Source organism: Piliocolobus tephrosceles, chromosome 21 (genome assembly GCF_002776525.5).
Source record: "Piliocolobus tephrosceles isolate RC106 chromosome 21, ASM277652v3, whole genome shotgun sequence".
Classification (NCBI taxonomy): domain Eukaryota; kingdom Metazoa; phylum Chordata; class Mammalia; order Primates; family Cercopithecidae; genus Piliocolobus; species Piliocolobus tephrosceles.
In genome coordinates, this window is record NC_045454.1 from 10,187,380 (window position 1) to 10,207,190 (window position 19,811).

Genomic DNA, 19,811 nt, shown 5'->3' on the forward strand with positions numbered 1-19,811 from the left:
GGGGGACTCGACTGGGCACCAGGAGGTGACATTGGCTGAAAGGGGGAGGGGCACCCGTCTGCTTAATCCCCTCCTCTTCCCCCCATGACATCTTGGCAATTAGGGTTGATGGGGAAGGGAGGCCCCAGCTCCTGCTGGTGACCATAAGCCCCTACTCCTCAGGGAAGTCCTTCCTTTGGTCTGACTGGTGTCTCTCCAGCTTCAGCTAGCATCCCAAGAGAGAGGCATCAAAGAGGAAGGAGAGAACTGTCAGAGGGTCCTAAGAGACCATCTGAAAAAAGAGAGGCACGGGGCTTTAGGGATCCCTCTCCTGGGTCCCCCTTTCTCTCCACAACAGTTTGTCTGACAGCTAGTTTATCTCTGTACTGCCTCATTGTTCTTGGTTTCTGCCTCAGTTTCCCCTGTTTCTCTTTCTTTGACTTGATCAACTCCTATCTGTGGCCTGTCTGTCTCTGTGTTGTCAGACATGATATTCTCCTCTTTTAGGGGGCAGTGGTGGGGGCGGGGGCTGCTCCCAGCACTGAAAATAGGCAGACATTAGAAAGGGTGTTTCGTTTTCTGTTTTTGGTGGAGTTTGGGCTTTGGGTTTTTTTTTTCTTTTTCTTTTTCTTTTTTTTTTTTTGAGACAGGGTCTCTATCGCCCAGGCTGGAGTGCAGTGGCATGATCACGGCTCACTGCAGCCTTGACCTCCTGTGCTCAAGGGATCCTCCCTCCTCAGCCTCCCAAGTAGCTGAGACTTTACAGGTACACACCACGATGCCCAGCTAATTTTTTCATTTTTGTAGAGATGGAGTCTCTCTATGTTGCCCAGGCTGGCCTCAAACTCCTGGCCTCAAGGGATTCTCCCACCTCGGCCTCCCAAAGTGCTGGGATTGCAGGCGTGAGCCACCACACCCAGCACTTGCCATCTCTCTACACACCGTTGGTCTTTGTCTGGTTTCTCTGGACCTCAGTTTCTTTTCCTTTGGGCCTCAGGCTGTGGCATTTCTGCCTGCTTGCCTGAATACCCCTCTTTCATTCTCCATCTGCTCCTCTCGGTCCCTGTCTTTGTTGATAAACCTGCATTACCACCTTGGTCTCTCTTAGTCTTTCCCTCTCTTTCTCTGTCTCTCCCTGTCTGTCTCGCTCTCTCTCCCCTCTCCCTCAGCCTCTGTGTCCTTCTGTTCCTGTCTGTCCCTCTCTTTGCTGTCTTTCTGCCTGTCCACCTGTCCCTGTAACTCCAGCCTCGTCTCCGTCTCTCTGTCCTTACTTATCCACCATGCCTCTCTACAGCTCCAATCTCTGTTCCTCCTTCTCTTTTTCCCTGTCTCTCTCTCTCTCTCTCTTTCTCTCTCTCTCTGACTCTTGTTTCCCCTCTCTCTGGATTGCCCTTCATTTTCGTTTTGTTTTGTTTTTGTTTTGAGACAGAGTCTCGCTCTGTCACCCAAGCTGGAGCACATTGGCACCATCTCGGCTCACTGCAACCTCCGCCTCCTGGGTTCAAGCAATTCTCCTGCCTCAGCCTCCCGAGTAGCTGGGAGGATTTCCTTTCATTTCTATCCTTCTCCCGGTCCCTATCTTGGTACCTCTGTGGCTCTGTATTTCTGATTTTCCTGCTCTCTGGCCCTCTTTGTGTCTCTCTCCTCTCGTCTCTCTCTCTAGATATTAATATCTCTCCCTGAGTTCCTGGCCCCACACGGGTCTGTTTCACTTCCCCATGCACCCAAACACGCACGCAAACACACACAAGCACACGCGCACGCGCGCGCACGCACACACACACATACACGCCCAGTAATCCCTCCTTGTGGCTGGGTCGTGTGTCTCAGCCATAAGGGGCCCTTTCTTTCTCCTCCTCCCTCCCCCAAACCCCCTGCTAGGAGAGATTAAGGCTACAGGCCTGGCTGAGGAATCAGGACAGGTCTCATTAGCTTGAAGAGCCAGGGGTGACAGCAAGAGAGGGAGGGGCCGTCTGACCCTCGGCGACCAGTCCAGAGGCTCCCGATGGGAGAATCCAGTCCTGGAACAGACCCTCTGGCCCTGGAGCAGGGAAGGAAGGTCAGCTGTGCAGGGAGAGGGAAGAGAAAATAACTTCTAGCAGGATAGAGAAGGTGTCAGCAACTCTGAAATCACCTGCCCCTGGGAATCTGGGTACTGGTTGGCTCTTGGATCCAGAGTCCTTCCAGGCGCGAGGGTACAGAGAGGTGGCTTTCAGCGGGTCCTGCACATGGCCCTGGGATCAATTAAGCTGAAATCAAATCCAAGCACTTCCTCTCTGAGCTAGGTCTTCTGAGGCAAGTTGCTTTCCTTCTCACCTCCACCCAGTGGCTCAGGCAGAAATCTGGGCACTCAACCTGGCCCCCAACCCCTTTCTCCTCACCACTCACATCCAATCCATCCATAAGCCCTGCCTTCTCTTCTTTCAGATCATTGTCCTACTGAAACAATATAAAGCACTGCTGGAAGAAATTAAAGGAGACTCAAGTCAATAGTGAACTATATACCATGTTCATGGATTAGAAGACTCAATATCATTAAGAGGTCAATTCTTCTCAAACTAATCTTTAGATTTACTGCAGTCCCAATCAGAATCTCCTCAGGATTTTTCTGTAGAAATTGATTGTCAAACTGATTCTGAAGTTGCTATGGAAATATAAGTGATCTAGAATAATCAAAGCAGTCTTGGAAAAATAAAATGAGTTGGAGAACTTATGCTACCTGATTTTGAGACTTATTGTAATGCACATGATTGCAGCTGGAAAAAGTGGGGTTAAGGATTAAGAAAATGTGGCACATATACACCATGGAATACTATGCAGGCATTAAAAAGAATGAGTTCATGTCCTTTGCAGGGTCATGGATGAAGCTGGAAACCATCATTCTCAGCAAACTATCACAAGGACAGAAAACCAAACACCGCATGTTCTCACTCATAGGTGGGAATTGAACAATGAGAACACCTGGACACAGGGTGGGGACCATCACACACACGGGCCTGTCATGGGGTGGGGGGCAGGGGGAGGAATAACATTAGGAGAAATACCTAATGTAAATGACGAGTTAATGGGTGCAGCAAACCAACATGGCACATGTATACTCATGTAACAAACCTGCACATTGTGTACGTGTACCCTAAAACTTAAAATAAAATAAAACAAAGTGGGGTTAAATTCTGGGGACAGTCTGAAGACATGTGGAATACTGGAGGATCCTTGGATCAGGTTGTTAATGAGTTTCACTCCAGGCTCTACTGCAGGATGGGGGTCTCCTCGTGCCTGCACCCCCTTAGCTCCCTAACACGTTCATCCTGTTTAATCTTTTGCAAAATTCTTATTGACACCTTGTTTCTTGTCTGCCCTTGTCAGGAGGATGGGGCCCTGTCTGTCTTGTTCTCAGCTGTATTCCCAGTATCTGGGACTGTCCCAGACACACAGTAGTAAGTGTGTGTTCAATAAATGTGAAAGAAATGGATGGATGGATGGATGGATGGATGGATGGATGGATGGATGGATGATGGATGGATGGATGGATGGATGGATGGATGGATGATGGATGGATGATGGATGGATGGACGGATGGATGGATGATGGATGGATGGACGGACGGATGGGCAGAACCAGGTAGAGAAACTGGCACAGAGAAATGGTGTGATGTTTTTGCAAAAGGACCAAGGGTCTGTGATTGCTGCGCTGTGAGGTCAGACTGTGGGGCTACCCACTGGTGTTTGAATCTCTGGATGCTTCAGGAATCATATTGTTCCTGAGTTAATTCATTCAGGCTTTAACTGTGCCATGAATCCCGGCTTCTACCAAGTCCCATGCCTGGTAGTGGATGCATCCACCCAGCTCCTTGTCTTCACTGGACAGAGGAGCATACAAAGGCTGCAGAGAGGGGCTGGTGGGGCTGACAAGGGAGGGCCCTGAACGTGGCTGAGCCGGGAGGTTCTTGCCAAGAGCTGGCATGGAGCCACATGAGTTTGGGTTTAAACTCTGTTCTTTTCAAACTGCGTGGCCTTGGGCTCTTCATGTGGGCTCCTGGGCCTCAGTTTCCTCTTCTGCAAAGTGGATACAGTGACAAGCTGTCACAATGAGCCCTGGGAACCCCGTGTCCTAGGCCTAGCATGGGGTGGCCTGGGGTGGAAGTGGGAGCAGGGGAGGGAGCTGACCTCTTCCAACTTCTAGGAACCCCAGGTAGACTTGAGGGTGAAGAGCGGGGCTCTGGGGCCAAAGAGATTTAAATTCTACCCCTGGTTCTTCCACTCATCACCTGTGTGACCTCGGGAATTGACGAAACCTCTCTCAGCCTCAGTTTCCTCCTCTGACAAAGGGACCTCTGAGCTCCACGGGGCTGTGATGAGTGTCCTAAGAGGCCATGTCACCTGGTGGTCAGGAGGGCACAGGCTCTGGGGCAAGTGCCAGCCCAGTCCTGGCTCTGCCGCTGATGTGCGAGACAGAACTGGAGACTCCACTTCCCTCAGCCTCAGTTTCCTCCTCTGTAAAGCGGGGATGATACCAGGAGCCGCCTTGGAGGAAGTTTCCATGGGGTTATGGTTCCCTGAGATCTTGTTCCTAAGGTCCGTGGTGCATGCAGTGTGTGAGAAGCTGGGACCCCCTGGAAGTCCTTAAGGTCTTCAGCCACCTGACCTGTGGGCACCTGCCTCCCTCCCAGGCTCAGTCTCCCCTGCTGTAGAATGGAGTTATCTGCGTGTCTGCCCCACCAGGTGGCTGTGAGCTTTCAGGCCTCACCTGTGAGAACAACTGTTCAGCTGGGAACCTGGGACCCATTGGGTGCCAAGCCCCACGGCTCTGAGAACCAGCCTTGGGCCTCCCAGGCTGATCTCCAGGGCAGGGACACTGATGTCCCTTGTTCCACTCTTTGAGATCATAAAACATCAGTGCCTGGATATTCAACCAGGTTGCGGAAGACTTATACAGGCATTTCAAAAGTGAGAATAGCAAATAATCCACCAGTGTATGACACAGGGCACAAATTCATTGATCAACAGGGAAATGCAAATGAAAAGCTCATAGTGGTAACTCCACGTCCCACCAGGACAGCTAAAATGGAAGACTGACAATGCCATGTGTTGACAAGGACATGGAGCATTCAGGATTCGCACACCCTGCTGGGGCAAAGTCTTGTAGTTCCCTTTGAAAAATGATTTGGCAGTATTTTTTAAAGTTGAGTATATGACTCAGTGCCTTCATTCCTTGGTACATACCCAACAGAAACTCTGTCTTGTTTCACCAAAAAGATGAGAACAAGAATGTCCCTAGCATCAACCTTCACAAGAGCCCCACACTGAAAGCTTCCCAAATGACTGTCGATAATAGACTGGGTACATTTCTTCTGCTGCATTCATTTAGAACAATCCTGCCCAGAGATAAGTCTGAAACTCCTTGTCTCAAGATCCCTTTATGTTCTTAAAAGTCATTGAAAAGTTGGGCATGGTGGTTCACAGCTGTAATCCCAGCACTTTGGGAGGCCAAGGCAGGTGAATCACTTGAGCCCAGGAGTTCACGACCAGACTGAGCAACATAGTAGGACTCCATCTCTACAAAAAAAATATATATATATACAAAAAATTACCTGGGGCTGATGGCACATGCCTGTAGTCCCAGCTACTCAAGAGGCTGAGGTGGGAGGATCATTTGGGTCTGGAGGGGCTGAGGCTGCAGTGAGCCATGATTGCACCACTGCACTCCAGCCTGGGTGACAGGGCGAGACCCTGTCTCAAAAAAAAGACAAAAAGAAATCATTGAATACCCAAAGAGCTTTTGTTTGTACCAGTTATATCCATTGCCATTTACCTTAAGAAACATTAAAACTAGCCAGGCGCAGAGACTCACGCCTGTAATCCCAGCACTTAGGGAGGCCAAGGCAGTCGAATCACTTGAGGTCAGGAGTTCGACACCAGCCTGGCCAACTTGGCGAAACCCGTCTCTACTAAAAATGCAAAAATTAGCCGGGCGTGGTGTTGCAGGCCTGTTGTCCCAGCTACTCAGGAGGCTGAGGCATGAGAATCACTTGAACTCAGGAGGTGGAGGTTGCAGTGAGCCAAGATCGCGCCACTGCACTCCAGTCTGGGCAACAGAGCAAGACCCTGTCTCAAAAGAACAAAAAATTAAAACGGAAAGAAAAAAAATAATATCTTTATCAATCCATTAAAACAACAAAAATAGACTGAGCACAGTGGCTTATGCCTGTAATCCCAGCACTTCAGGAGGTTGAGGCGGGTGGATCACTTGAGGTCAGGAGTTTGAGACCAGCCCAGCCAACATGATGAAAGCCCACCTCTACTAAAAATACAAAAATTAGCTGGACTCAGTGGCACGTACCTGTAATCCCAGCTACTCGGGAGGCTGAGACAGGAGAATCACTTGAGCCTAGGAGGTGGAGGTTGCAGTGAGCCGAGATCACACCACTGCACTCCAGCCTGGGTGGTGGAGCAAGACTATCAAATACCCATCAATGATATCAATGATAGACTGAATAAAGAAAATGTGACACATATACATCGTGGAATACTCTGCAGCCATTAAAAAGGATGAGCTCATGTCCTTTGCAGGGACATGGATGAAGCTGGAAACCATCATTCTCAGCAAACTAACACAAGAACAGAAAACCAAACACCACATGTTCTCACTCATGAGTGGGAGCTGAACAATGAGAACACATGGACACAGGGAGGGGAACATCACATACCGGGGCCTTTTAGGGGATGGGGGGCTAGGGGAGGGATAGCATTGGGAGAAATACCTAATGTAGATGACGGGTTGATGGGTGCAGCAAACCACCATGGTACATGTATATCTATGTAACAAACCTGCATGTTCTGCACATGTATCCCACAACTTAAAGTATAATAAAAAATTAAAAATAAATAAATAAACAAAAAGAAACAAATGATAAGACACACAATACATGGGTGAATCTCACAACTATAACACTGAAAAACAGAAAAACAGAAGCCAGACATAACAGAGAGTATGCAGGAGAGGGAGAGAGAGAGAGAATAATGCAGTATGATTCCATTTACACAAATTATGAAAACTGGCACATGGGCACCATGCTATTGGAAGTCAGGATAATGATTGTCATTGGAGGAAGGGAGTGAGTCGAGGGATGAGAAGGGCTTCTGGCTTCTGGAGGGCTAGCCATATTCTCTCTCTTTTTTTTTTTTTTTTTTAGACAGGGTCTCGGCCGGGCACTGTGACTCACGCCTGTAATCCCAGCACTTTGGGAGGCCCAGGCGGGTGGATCACGAGGTCAGGAGATCGAGACCATCCTGGCTAACATGGTGAAACCCCGTCTCTACTAAAAAATACAAAAAAATTAGCCAGGCGTGGTGGCGGGCCCCTGTAGTCCTAGCTACTAGGGAGGCTGAGGCAGGAGAATGGCATGAACCCGAGAGGCGGAGGTAGCAGTGAGCCGAGATCGCACCACTGCACTCCAGCTTGGACTACACAGCGAGACTCTCTCAAAAAAAAACAAAAAACCCCGTGGTTTGGGAGGCCAAGGCGGGAGGATCATTTGAGGCTATGGATTAGAGACTGAGGCCGGCCTAGGCAATATAGGGAGACCCTATCTCTACAAAATAAAATATATTAGAAGGGGGAGGAGGCCAAAAAAAAATTTTTTTTAATTAAAAAGAAGGTGAGGTGCAATGGTTCACACCTGTAATCCCAGCACTTTGGGAAGCCAAGGTGGCAGGATCGCTTGAGCTCAGGAGTTCAAGACCAGCCTGACCCACATGGCAAAACCCCATCTCCACTGAAAACACAAAAAATTAGCTGCATGGTGGTGCGCACCTATAATCCCAGCTACTCAGGAGGCTGAGGCGTGAGACTCGCTTGAACCCAGGAGGCAGAGGTTGCAGTGAGCCGAGACTGATCACACCACTGCACGCCAGCCTGGGCAACAGAGCGAGACTCTGTCTCAAAATATATATATATGTAAATATAAATACATAAACAAACAATATTTGGAACCAGCCATGTTTGCCTCTCAAAACCATGCCCTCAACTGCCCCAGTACACATGACCCAGAGTCTAAATAAGACTTGCCCCAAGTCCCAGAGAAACACCTCAGGGTCCTCTCCAACTCTTGAAATTTAAAGTACTAAGGGCTCAAAGACCTTTTGTTGATATTGACTATATATCTATTGCTACTTACTGTACTGGAAATTTTTTTTTTTTTTTTTTTTTTTTTTTTTTTGTAGAGACGAGGATCTCACTATGTTGCCCAGACTGGTCTCAACCTCCTGATCTCAAGAGATCCTCCTGCCTAGGCCTCCCAAAGTGCTGGGATTACAGGCATGAGCCACTGGGCCTGGCATGAAGTAGAAATTAAAAGTGTGGAATTTTAAAAATACTTTTGAAGATTTTAAATTTTATTTAAAATGTATTTTGAGGCCGGGCGCGGTGGCTCAAGCCTGTAATCCCAGCACTTTGGGAGGCCGAGACGGGTGGATCACGAGGTCAGGAGATCGAGACCATCCTGATCTACACGGTGAAACCCCGTCTCTACTAAAAAATACAAAAAACTAGCCGGGCGAGATGGCAGGCGCCTGTAGTCCCAGCTACTCGGGAGGCTGAGGCAGGAGAATGGCGTGAACCTGGGAGGCGGAGTTTGCAGTGAGCCGAGATCGCGCCACTGCACTCCAGCCTGGGCGACAGAGCTAGACTCCATCTCAAAAAAATAAAAATAAAAATAAAAATAAAATGTATTTTGAGGTGGGCGCGGTGGCTCACGCCTGTAATCCCAGCACTTTGGGAGGCTGAGGTGGGTGGATCACGAGGTCAGGAGTTCAAGACCAGCCTGGCCAACATGGTGAAATCCCGTCTCTACTAAAATACAAAAATTAGCTGGGAATATATATATTCCTAGCTATTGGGAGGCTGAGACAGGAGAATCCTTTGAACCCAGGAGTCAGAGGTTTCAGTGAGCCAAGATCACACCACTGCACTCCACCCTGGGCAACAGGGCAGGACTCCGTCTCAAAATAAAAAAAAAATTCAGCAATGTTGGCACCCTTCTAACCCCTTAAATGTGGTTCCCTAAACAGCCAGGGATTATGCCTGTGTCCACTCCCTGCCTCCCCCGACATGGCCCCACAACCCCATCCCACCCCCACCCCCACCCTGCCCTTCTCTGTCCCGTCTTCTGGTCTCCCCCGTCCTCTGCCGCCCCCTGGTGGCTGTCCTGGCCCCTGGGTCTCCCCATCGCCGCCTCTCTGACCCTGTCCTGGTCCCATTTAGCAAATGTTCCAATCCTCTTAGGCCGGGCCAGCCTCAGCAGAGCAGAGAGAATTAGATCCGATTTGGGAGTGGAGGGGGGCAGACTTCCAGAATATAATGAAAACTCCTGCTTGTCAGACCCTGGAAGGCGGTAGACATACAGCAACTCACACACTGGGATCCCACAAGGGGCAACGAGGAGGGGAAACTGAGGAACAGAGAAAGGGGGAGACAGAGGGGCAGGGTGGGGGGACGCCAAGGGGTGGACAGGGCACCTGGAGGCTGAGAGGTCTTGCTCCCTGCACCTGGAAAATGTCTTCCCAATTTGGCTCTCACCGCCACGGTCACCGGAGCGCCTAGTGCCTCCACCTGCAATTCTGGAGTATCTTCCTTCTCCACAAGGACCGATTCTCTCATCCAGAGTTATTTATTAATACTTGGCATGTGGTTTTGGGGGTTTTTTTGTGTTTGGGGGGACTTGTGGGGTTTTGGGGGTATTGTTTGTTTTTTGAGACAGGGTCTCACCCTGTTGCCCAGGCTGGAGTACAGGTGGAGGGCACAGCTCAATGCAGCCTCAACCTCCCAGACTCCAGTGATCCTCCTACCTCAGCCTCCCAAGTAGCAGGGACTACAGGAGCACACCACTCCTCCTGGCTAATTTTGGGAGGTTTTTTTTGTTTGTTTGTTTAATGCTTTTGTTTTTATTTGTTTTGAAACAGAGTCTCACTCGGTCGCCCAGGCTGGAGTGCAGTGGTGTGAGCTCGGCTCACTGCAACCTCCACCTCCTAGGTTCAAGCGATTCTCCTGCTTCAACCTCCTGAGTAACTAGGATTACAGGCACGTGCCACCACGCCTGGCTAATTTTTGTATTTTTAGTAGAGATGGGGTTTCACCATGTTGGCCAGGCTGGTCTTGAACTCCTGACCTCAAATGATCCACCCGCCTCAGCCTCCCAAAGCGCTAGGATTACAGGTGTGAGCCACCATGCGCAGGCTTTTTTGTTTAGTTTTTGGTTTTGGGGGGATTTTTTGAGATGGGGTATCACTCTGTGGCCCAGGCCGAAGTGCAGTGTTTCTCACTTAACCTTTGCTTTATTCTGTTTCTCTCTTTCAATTTCGGCCTCAGTGTGATCTTGGCTCACTGCAACCTCCCCTCCTGGGTTCAAGCGATTCTCCTGCCTTGGTCTCCCAAGTAGCTGGGACTACAGGCGCACACTACCATGCCCGACTAATGTTCTGTATTTTTAGTAAAGACAGAGTTTCACCCTATTGGCCAGGCTGGTCTCAAAACTCTCACCTCAATTGATCCTCCTGACTCGGCCTCCCAAAGTGCTGGGATTACAGGCGTAGTCACCACGCCTGGCCATTTTTTGTATTTTTTAGAGAGACAAGGGCTCGCTATTTTGCCCAGGCTGGTCTCGAACTCCTGGCCTCAAGCAATCCACCCACCTCAGCCTCCCAAGGTGCTGGGATTACAGGCGTGAGCCATAGCGCCCGGCCTATTCTGTGATTCTTTGAGTAAAACACCTGCCTTCCCCCACTTGGAGCATGAGTTCCATGAGAACAAGGGCTGCACCTGTTAACTGTCTGGAGTTGCCTAGGTCAGTCCCTTGAATGTACAGAGCACTTAATAAATACAGGCAGTTCTCAGGCAGGGCACGGGTGGCTCACGCCTATAATCCCAGCACATTGGGAGGCCGAGGTGGGGGGGTATCACCTGAGGTCGGGAGTTCAAGACCAGCCTTACCAACATGGAGAAACCCCATCTCTACTAAAAAAGCAAAATTAGCCAGGCATGGTGGCAGGTGCCTGTAATCCCAGCTACTTGGGAGGCTGAGGCAGGAGAATTGCTTGAACCCAGGAGGCAGAGATTGCAGGGAGCTGAGATTGCACCATTGCACTCCAGCCTGGGCAACAAGAGCGAAACTCCGTCTCAAAAAATATATATATAATAAATTTAAAATAAATAAATAAATACAGGCAGTTCTCCTCATTCTTACTGGTTATGTACTATGAAGTTGCCGTGAATGTGGTCTTAGCCAATAAGGAACCACTGCTCCCAGGGGAAATACAGATTTGGGGTCCTGCAAGGATCTGCTCACACTATTGTCATCAATCGATCAATACCTCACCCTGGTTCATGCGTGTTTCGGTTTAAAGACACCTTATTGAATATATATTAATATATTATTGATTCATTCAAATTAAACTCAGGGCTGGCCAGGTGCGGTGGCTCACACCTGTAATTTTAGCACCTTGGGAGGCTGAGGCGGGTGGATCACCTGAGGTCAGGAGTTTGAGACCAACCTGGCCAACATGGTGAAACCCCATCTCTACTAAAAATACAAAAATTAGCCAGGCATGGTGGCGGGCACCTGTAATCCCAGCTACTCTGGAGGCTGACACATGAGAAACCCTTGAACCCGGGAGGCAGAAGTTGCAGTGACCCGAGATCAATCCACTGCAGTCCAGTCTGGGTGACAGAGAGAGATCCTGTCTCAAAAAATAAAATTTAATAAAAAAGAGAGAAAGGACAGTGTTTGAAGAATGAATGTCCAGACACTGAGAGGAACCCCAATGGCAGAAAAACATTGAACAACAAGATTCTAGAAAGCAGGCCAGGCGTGGTGGCTCACACCTGTAATCCCAGCACTTTGGGAGGCCGAGACGGGCGGATCACGAGGTCAGCAGACTGAGACCATCCTGGCTAACACAGTGAAACTCCGTCTCTACTAAAAATACAAAAAATTAGCTGGGCGCGGTGGCGGGCGCCTGTAGTCCCAGCTACTCGGGAGGCTAAGGCAGGAGAATGGCGTGAACCCGGGAGGCGGAGCTTGCAGTGAGCCGAGATTGTGCCACTGCACTCCAGCCCGGGCGACAGAGCAAGACCCCGTCTCAATAAATAAATAAATAAATAAAATAAAAAAATTTTAAAAAGATAGAGAGAGGACAGTGCTTCAAGAATGAATGTCCAAGACACCGAGAGGAATCCCAATGGCAGAAAGACATTGAACAACAGGATTCTAGAAAGCAAAAGCCAACCTCACGCCTTCATCACCCTCACTCTGATCTGCCCAATATTGTCTTCAAAGCCCAAACGACTCCTTGTTGCCCGTGTGCCCCTCCTGAACCCCCTGCCCCTGCACCAAGAGATACCCTCACAATGCAGGGGGTGGGGAGGTGTCTGTGGGCCTCCTGGGGGCAGGAGCAGAGATGAGTCAACCCCACCAAGAGGTCCACCCCATCAGAGCCCACAAGCATAGGGCAAAAGAGGAGACTGAAGAGTTGATGGAAGGCCGGGCGTGCCTGTAATCCCAGCACTTTGGGAAGTGGAGGCGGGCAGACCACAAGGTCAGGAATTCGAAACCAATCTGGCCAATATGGTGAAATGCCGTCTCTACTAAAACTAGAAAAATTAACCAGGGATGGTGGCAGGCACCTGTAATCCCAGCTACTCGGGAGGCTGAGGCAAGAGAAGGGCTTGAACCCAAGAGGTGGAGGTTGCAGTGAGCCAAGATCCCGCCACTGCACTCCAGCCTGGGTGACAGAGCGAGACTCTGTCTCAAAAAAAAAAAAAAAAAAATTGATGGATAAGGAGAGAGCCATTGTTTCTGTTCTGAAAGAATCAAACACGAATGGATTTATTTATTTATTTATTTGAGATGGAGTCTCACTCTGTCACCTAGGCTGGAGTGCAGTGGCACAATCTTGGCTCACTGCAACCCTCTGCCTCCCGGGTTCAAGCGATTCTCCTGCCTCAGCCTCCCGAGTACCTGGGATTACAGGCGCCCACCACCATGTGCAGTTCATTTTTGTATTTCTAGTAGAGACGGGGTTTCACCATCTTGGCCAGACTGGTCTTGAACTCCTGACCTCAGATGATCCTCCAGCCTCAGTCTCCCAAAGTGCTGGGATTACCGGTGTGAGTCATTGCGCCTGGCCAAGAATGGATTTCATAATCCCTTCTGCACGCTTTTCCACCTACTTCATTCCCACCTACGTTGCTTTTGCCCCAGGCTCCGGAAGACCTCCCTCCACCCACGTGACTCTAGGAATTTGGCCATTGCCTAGGAAGGCCCAGGAGGAATCTCCAGAAATTCCATCCAACCCTGAAGACACATCAGGACGAGAGAAGGCATGGGGACTTCCGTGGGCGGGGTGCTGACGAGCCCTAGGGTGGCATTCAAGGCCAGAAATGCTTCTTGTTTTCCAGATTGTCCATTAAAAAATCATAATTATAAGCAGCAGGAAATAGAGAAAATAGACATTCCCCATCATCACTGGGTAATTACTTTTGCAGGAGTTTTTATCGTTGTTATTTATTGTTCATGCAAATATATTATGGGCCAGACGAGGTGGCTCACGCCTGTAATCTCAGCACTTTGGGAGGCCAATGTGGATGGATCACTTGAGATCAGGAGTTAGAGATCAGCCTGGGCAACATGGCAAAACCCTGTCTCTACAAAAAATACAAAAATTAGCCAGGCGTGGTGGCGCATGCGCCTGTCCTCCCAGCTACTTGGGAGGCTGAGGTGGGAGAACGGCTTGAGCCAAGGAGGCAGAGGTTGCAGTGAGCCGAGATCATGCCAGTGCAATCCAGCCTGGGTGACAGAGTGAGATCCTGTCTCCAAAAAAAAAAAAAAAAAAGGAAAGAAAAGAAAAAAAATATATATATAATATGTATATTTTTTTGTATGTGCTTATTAAATGTATACATTCTTCAAAATAAACAATGTGCCTGAGACAGCACTTGACATGGAAAACACAAGCTTAATCCTTTAGCTCATTATTAGTCAGCAACCTTGAGCTTTTCCTATTATAGACATGGGAATTCGGGAGGAATAAAAGAAAAAGCCCAACAAAGTGTCTGTGTTCAAGACACATTTATTTCAGCAAACAGCAAGCAGACATCCAACAGGCAAACAAAACAAAAAATACATTAAAAATCATCATTTGTTACTAATGGGTTGCCCCTTCATCCCTTTTTTAAACTTATTAGCACTCCATAGTCTGAGGCTGCCACAAATTAATCATCTTCTAATTTGTGGGCGTGAATTAATCCATTTAACTCAGTTGATATTTCAAAGAAATGCTACACTGAACACTGATATCTGTGCTTATTCACAGGGGAGCAAGAATTTTCCCAGGATAAGTCTCTTACAATAAATAATTGAGGGCAGGCACGGTGGCTCACACCTGTAATCCCAGCACTTTGGGAGGTCAAGGTGCACGGATCACCTGAGGTCAGAAGTTCACATGGTGAAACTCCATCTCTACTAAAAATACAAAAAAAAAAAAAAAAATTAGCCGGGTGTGGTGGCAGGCGCCTGTAGTCCCAGCCACTCGGAAGGCTAAGGCAGGAGAATCGCTTGAATCCAGGAGGCAGAGATTGCAGTGAGCCAAGATCATGCCACTGCACTTTAGTCTGGGTGATAGATCGAGACTCAGTCTCAATAAATAAATAAATAAATAAAATAAGAAAATTGACCAGGCACGATGGCTCACGACTGTAATCCCAGCACTTTGGGAGGCTGAGATGGGCGGATCACTTGAGGTCAGGCATTCGAGACCAGCCTGGCCAACATGGTGAAATCCTGTCTCTACTAAAAATACATAAAATTGACTGGGCGTGGTGGTGTGCGCCTGTAATCCTAGCTACTCGGGAGGCTGAGGCAGGAGAATCACTTGAACCCAGAGGTGAGGTTGCAGCGAGCCAAGATCACGGCACTATTGCACTCTAGCCTGGGTGACAGAGAAAGATTCCATCTCAAAAAAAAAAAAAAATTAAATGGTTTTTACTCTATTTGCAGACTTGTGTCTCCATCACTACAGTCAATTTTAGAACATTTTTCACCATGCCCAGGAGCTATCCCCATAGCGATTCCCAGTTGGTCCCAATTTTCCCTTCTCCCCAACCCCTAGCAACCACTAATCTGCTTTCTGTCCCTATGGATTTGCCTATTCTGGACACTTTGTATCAATAGAAGCATATGTGTGCTTTGGAGTCTGGCTTCTTTCACTTGGCTTCATGTTGGCAAGGTTCATCCACGTTGTAGCATGCATCAGAGCTTTATTGCTTTTCGTGGTTGAGTACTATCCCATTGTGTGAATATAGGACATTTTGGGTTTCTATTTTTTGTGGGTTTTGGGCGGGGGGCGTTGTTTTGTTTTGTTTTTTGAGGTGGAGTCTCCCTCTGTCACTCAGGCTGGAGTTCAGTGGCACGATCTCAGCTCCCTGCAACCTCTGCCTCCCGGGTTCAAGTGATTCTCCTACCTCAGCCTAACAAATAGATGGGATTCCAGGCTCCTGCCACCACGCTTGGCTAATTTTTTGTATTTTTAGTGGAGACCCGTTTTTACCTTGTTGACCAAGCTGGCCTGAAACTCCTGACCTCAAGCGATTCGCCCACCTCAGCCTCCCAAAATGCTGGGATTACAGGCATAAGCCACCGTGCCCGGCCACCAGGCATTTTGTTTATCCATCAGTGGATCGATGTTTCAGCATTTTCTCCTCTTGGGTGATTGTGAATCATGCTGCCGTGAACTTGCTTATATTTAAATGTCTGTTTTCACAAAATAGTACCAGTGAGCTTGTTCATCTGTTTATGTCTTTATTGGCCAAATAAATAGCCACGGTACAAAATCTCCGTGGTCGCCACTGTGTTCCCAGCATGTCCTGTAGATGAAGCCGGACAACGTGTGTGCGATGAGGAATCATTGCTGGGGATGCTGCTTTCTACAACAGAACTCTAAGTAGCCAGTGAAAACAATAAGCCAGGCCTGTGGTAACAATGTCTACGTTTTACTAAATTTTGAAATTGATTGCATGAGTCATTTCTAGTTCCCTGCACCATGAGCCTTGCCAATCTCTCTAACCCCTGAATTTCCCATGTGGGTCCTGCCATGGGGAAATGGGGACAGCCAGGTGTCTGACAGAGAAGATGTATCTCTGAGGGATCTGATTTCTGTAGACCAAGGTCATGGGTCCCCTGTATCTTCAGCAGCAGGTTCATTCACTCACAAGGACAGACCAGCAGCGGTCCGTGGGCACGTCCATCAGACCTGTGCCCCGTCCTGATACAGGTCTATGCAGCTCAGAGAGGCTGGGCTCATGTGAACTCAGCACACGAGCCCCGTATATAAACTGGAATAAACCAGCACTGAGGTCATTTACTCATCAGGAGTAACCGGCAGAGGTCTACGTGAGTGCCCATCAGAACTTCGCCCCACAGGCAAATTCACTACAGAAACCAAACCATTATCAGCAGGACCAATGTGTACTGAGCTCTGCTTACACCTATAGGCACCTGGGGGGCAATTTTTGGAATGGATAGTAGGGGCCAGAGTGGCCTCAAGGGACCAAAGAGGAGGCTGCAGGGTCATCCAGGAGGGAGAGGTGGTGGCTGGACAAGGCGGGCAGCCCGGGAGCCGGGAGGAGTGGCTAGACTCGCTGGTATTGGTCATGCGGGGCCCCAGCCCTGGGAAGGAACAAGGATGACTCCTGGGGGCTGACTGGCGGTGCCTCTCCTGAGATGGGGACCCCAACCACAGGTCACAATGCTGACCCCCCAACCCCGCGTGGAATGCCGCCTGGGCCAGGGCCCATGAGGGTGAAACCAAGGCTGTGTTGCCCACTGAGGTTCCCCAGCTCCCAGCACAGCTTGGCAGGCAGTACCTGATCAGTGATGAAGGATTCATCCATCATTCAGCTCCTCCAGGGGGCGGGACTGCAGGGCAGGGTGGGAAAGGGAGGGTCCCAGCAGGGTGGGCCAGGGTGGGCACAGCATAGAAGTGATTTAAGAGCCAAGCCCTTGGCAGTACACACTCATGTCTGGGAACAGAGCAGGACGCAGGATGCAAGACCCTGGTCATCTCCAAGGTGAGCGGGGGCAGGGGTGTGAGGGGTCCGAGCTGATCCTGTGGCAGAGGCTGCAGAGTGCAGATCTGGGCAGCCAGAGCAGGGCTGGGCCTGTACAGGCGGCTTCCCGTCCTGCAGAGAGGGGAGAACTTAGCGGCCTTTGGGAAATGAAAAATCACGCAGCGGCACGGAGCGTCTCATGCCTGTGATCCCAGCTCTTTGGGAGGCCAAGTTGAGAGGATCACTTGAGCCCAGGACTCTGAAACCAGCTGGGCCAACACAGTGAGACCCGTCTTTACCAAAAATACAAAAGTTACCCGGGGTGGTGGTGCACACCTGTGGTCCCAGCTACTCGGGAGACTGAGGCGGGGGGATTGCTTGAGCTCAGGAGGTGGAGGCTGCCTTGAGCCGTGATCACATCACTGCACTCCAGGCTGGGTGACAGCGAGATCCCCTCTCCAAGAAAAAGAAAGAAGGAAAGAAATTAAACCAGCGCCTACGCTGCCTGCCTTCCCTTCTGTGGGGTCCCTAACAATACAGGAGCTGTTATCATGCCCATTTCCTAGATGTGGATCCTGAGGCCCAGAGAGGTGCAAGGTCTGGTCCGGATACCAGGCTGCCATCCGCGGTGCCGCCCCAGCTCACACTGCCTGGGATCCTTGCCTGGCTCAGGGGACGGGGTCCCTAGGCGGGGCCGGGGGCTCCCTGGGGGCTTCTCTGACCTGTTTCCCTCCCGTCCCCAGGCCCTCCCGTGGCCCCGGACCCTCCAAGGAGACAGCGGCAGGAGCGCACGGTCTACACTCAAAGCCAGCAGGAAGTGCTAGAAATTTACTTTCAGAACGACCAGTATCCGAACTATGACAAGCGACTGACTCTGGCGAAGACACTCGATCTCAAGGAGCACCAACTGCAGGTCTGACTCCCAGCCCTACCCCGCCCGCCCCAGTCACCCCAAGGAGCCTCTCCACCTCTGTCACTCACCGGGACCTGGCCCGCCCGCCCATCTCCTGCCCTGCCAAGCAAGGGGTCCCGCCAGTGTAGACCCGGGCTGCATCCTGAGTCCTGTTCCAACTCTATGCTAACCCAAACCCGCCCACAGGATCGGCCCAAGCTGTCCCCCACGAGCTCTCCCAGTGCCCAGACCTCAGGCCCCTCTGAGAACCCGCGGTCCCTCCCCTCGAACCCTCCCTGGTCCCCCGGGCTCCCGGGCAGCAGGCCCCGCTCCTCCCCTCCCACCCCACCCTCTCCCCTCCCTTCTCCAGGCCTGGGAGCCGGGGGCCCTCTTATGGTGGATGCCGGGTAGGGGTGAACAGAGGGAGAGGTTGAGGCCGGCCCCACCCCCAAACGGCTCACCGGACCGCGCAAGCCCCTCCTTCACACCTCCTCCCTGTCCCCTCTGCCCCCAGGTGTGGTTCAAGAATCGCCGCGCCAAACTAGCTCGGGAGCGACGGCTCCAGCAGCAGCCGCAGCCCGTCCCTGGGCGGAGAGGCCGAGGAGCCCGCGCTGAGCCCCTAGTCCCTGCAGCCGCTGCCTCCGCCCCTCAGCCGGGCCTCTCGGGAATCCTTCCAGCGGCGGAACCCACGATCTGCAGCCTTAACCAGGCCTGGGGTGGCCCTGGGTGCAGAGCCCAAAAGGGCATCCCAGATGTCCTGGGTCCAGGCTGTGGCCCGATCCCAGCCCCAATCCGAGGCCCAGCTCAGGTCCCAGGCCCACTCCCTGGCCCAATCCCAGGCCCAGCCCAGATCCCAGGCCCACTGGCTGGTCCACTCCCAGGCCCAATCCCAGGCCCAGCCCAGATCCCAGGCCCACTCCTTGGTCCACTCCCAGGCCCAATTTCAGGCCCAGCTCAGGTCCCAGGCCCACTCCCTGGCCCAATCCCAGGCCCAATTTCAGGCCCAGTCCAGATCCCAGGCCCACTCCTTGGCCCAATCCCAGGCCCACTGGCTGGTCCACTCCCAGGCCCAATTTCAGGCCCAGCTCAGATCCCAGGCCCACTCCTTGGCCCAATCCCAGGCCCAATTTCAGGCCCAGCTCAGGTCCCAGGCTCAGCCCAGATCCCAGGCCCAATCTCAGGCCCAGGCCCGATCATAGGCCAGATCCCAGGCCCAGGCAGACCAGGAGGCCCAGGTCCCATCTTAAGTCCTGGCCGGATGCCAAGCTCAGGCTCACTTCCAGGCCCACCCCCGATTTTAGGCCCAGGCCCAGGCCCAGGCTCAGTCTCAGCCCCAATCCCAGGTCCAGGATCATTCCTAGCCCCAGCCCCAGTCCCCTTATGGCCTCAGAGCCCCGATGCCTCCGACTTCTTGCCAGACACCCAGTTATTCCCTGAATTCACAGAGCTGCTCCCACCCCTAGACCCCTTGGAGGGATCCTCAGTCTCCACCATGACCTCTCAGTACCAAGAAGGGGATGATTCTATGGGCCAAAAAGACTCAGAGACTCAGTACCAAGAGGAAGGTGGCTCTGTGAATGAAAATCACTCAGGCCCCAGGTCATTACTGGATTTATAGGGGGCCTGTGCCTGCAAAGTTCTTCAGATCCCAGTGGGCCTGGAGTGGCTGGTCTACACTACTGGTGACTTTCTGCAGTGAATGCACCACCCTTTACCCACCCTGCTGCAGTCGGACATTCGCTGTCTTCACTGTGCCGCCATCACAGGTGGCCTATGGATGTGCCTGCCCCTCATTTGAATTGAGCCTGAGCATTTCTCTGCTGGGATTGGAGCCACTGCTCAC

The 19,811-nt window shown here is 51.0% G+C and overlaps 1 protein-coding gene across 1 annotated transcript; it reads left to right on the forward strand.

The window, feature by feature from the left end:
* Window positions 1-2,836: 2,836 nt before the first annotated feature.
* LOC111519932 (tetra-peptide repeat homeobox protein 1) lies at window positions 2,837-19,586 on the forward strand. The gene is made up of 4 exons (XM_023182261.3): window positions 2,837-2,916; window positions 3,346-3,416; window positions 17,820-17,989; window positions 18,483-19,586. The coding sequence occupies exons 1-4, from the start codon at window positions 2,837-2,839 to the stop codon at window positions 19,584-19,586; spliced, it is 1,425 nt and encodes a 474-aa protein (XP_023038029.2).
* The last annotated feature ends 225 nt before the right edge of the window (window positions 19,587-19,811 follow it).